The 1,481-nt window shown below is 35.6% G+C and overlaps 1 protein-coding gene across 1 annotated transcript; it reads right to left on the reverse strand.

The window, feature by feature from the left end:
* Positions 1-329: 329 nt before the first annotated feature.
* Positions 330-1,235, reverse strand: LOC146461832 (pinopsin-like). The gene has a single exon (XM_085086376.1). It carries the CDS (start codon positions 1,233-1,235, stop codon positions 330-332), a length of 906 nt encoding a protein of 301 aa, XP_084942502.1.
* Positions 1,236-1,481: the final 246 nt, after the last annotated feature.

Consider the following 1,481-nt stretch of genomic DNA (forward strand, 5'->3'; position numbering starts at 1 on the left):
TCAATTAAATCTCTTTGTAATCATTACCTTAAAACAAAAAAATTAAAGCAGAAATCATTAGCCTTTACGAATAATATATTACTTTACATTCATATACACTTGTATGTACTTGACGCACTTTCTCTTTTAATTATTTATTTATTTATTTATTTATTTATTTATTTGTTTATTATTCTTATTTTTACCTGACAAAACAAACTAAATGTAAACCTTTAAATTAATTAATTAATTGTAATTTCTTTCTTTGTTTTTGGTACAAATAAATAGTTGTACGTTATTGTTGTAGCCGATATAACAAAATTATATGGCAACAAATTCCCTTCTTATCATTACAGGGGACCAAGGGGAACAATCTCAACTCGTCTTTGCTGACGTCGAAAGAGTGAAACGAGAGCTCTTTTAAAGTCTGGCATTCTGATCGCATATAAAATAGGATTGACGAGGGAGTTTGCAAAAAACAAAACGTTGAAAGCGCGAACAAGGTGAATCATCCACAAAGGACGAAAGCGAACAGTGGCGAACAGTGGCAACGATATCGTAACTGGAAGCCACATAAGCAAAGATACCAAAGTCACAATAAACAATGTTTTAGTCAGTTTTCTGTCTCTGCTGGTTGCCCCATGGTGCTGAGGATGAGCTCCGCAAGAAATTTTCACAACAATTGACACATAAGAAACACAAACAATAAATAAACAGAAACCATTAAATAAATTCCATTTATAGTAGTAGCTCCCCAAATTGTCATCTAAATAAAGAGCAATTGATAACAGCCCAGATGTAACCCAAATTATTGTTATAATAAATCCAAACACCCACTTTTTGATAATACGATGTCTGAAAGGACGAAACGTCGCGTGCGCTCGTTCTAACGAGATCGCGGCGAGGTTTGTCAGAGAAGCTGCAGGAAACAAGTGCGCCATGTAAGCGTCAACGAAGGAAGGTAATCCTCGGTTATGCCAGAAGGAGCATGATCCTCCTAACCACGCAAATCGTGTGATTTCTGTACATCCTCCAACAAACATATCTGCAACTGCCAGGTTGATCACTAGGTACATGCTTCGCTTACGAAGACTGCGGTTTTTTATAAAAACGAAAACTGTAAGGAAATTAACTATTACTATAGCAACAGACTCGGCCATGGATACTGTAAGCCAGGCAATACACCCAGATGAAGAGAGCCGCAGGGAACTTGTTTCATTTTGTGTCCCGTTTTGCTGACTAGAAGCATTAACCATCTCTCTAAAACAAGAAAGCGAAGGGATTGTATCAGGATGAATCGTTTCTTTGTTGGTCTAGATCTGTTACCTAAGGGATAACTCATATAAAAGTTAAAAGTATAAAAGTAAGTAATATAAAGGTGTTGAAATAGATCAACTATTAACGTGGACAACATCAACAACAACAAAAACATCAATTTATTTGAAAAACAACAGAATGAATAGTTTGTCCAGCAAATAGTTACAAAACTAATCGAGTCGGGA

The sequence above is a fragment of the Pavona decussata genome, unplaced genomic scaffold (assembly GCF_977016875.1).
Source record: "Pavona decussata unplaced genomic scaffold, jaPavDecu1.1 SCAFFOLD_194, whole genome shotgun sequence".
Lineage (NCBI taxonomy): Eukaryota > Metazoa > Cnidaria > Anthozoa > Scleractinia > Agariciidae > Pavona > Pavona decussata.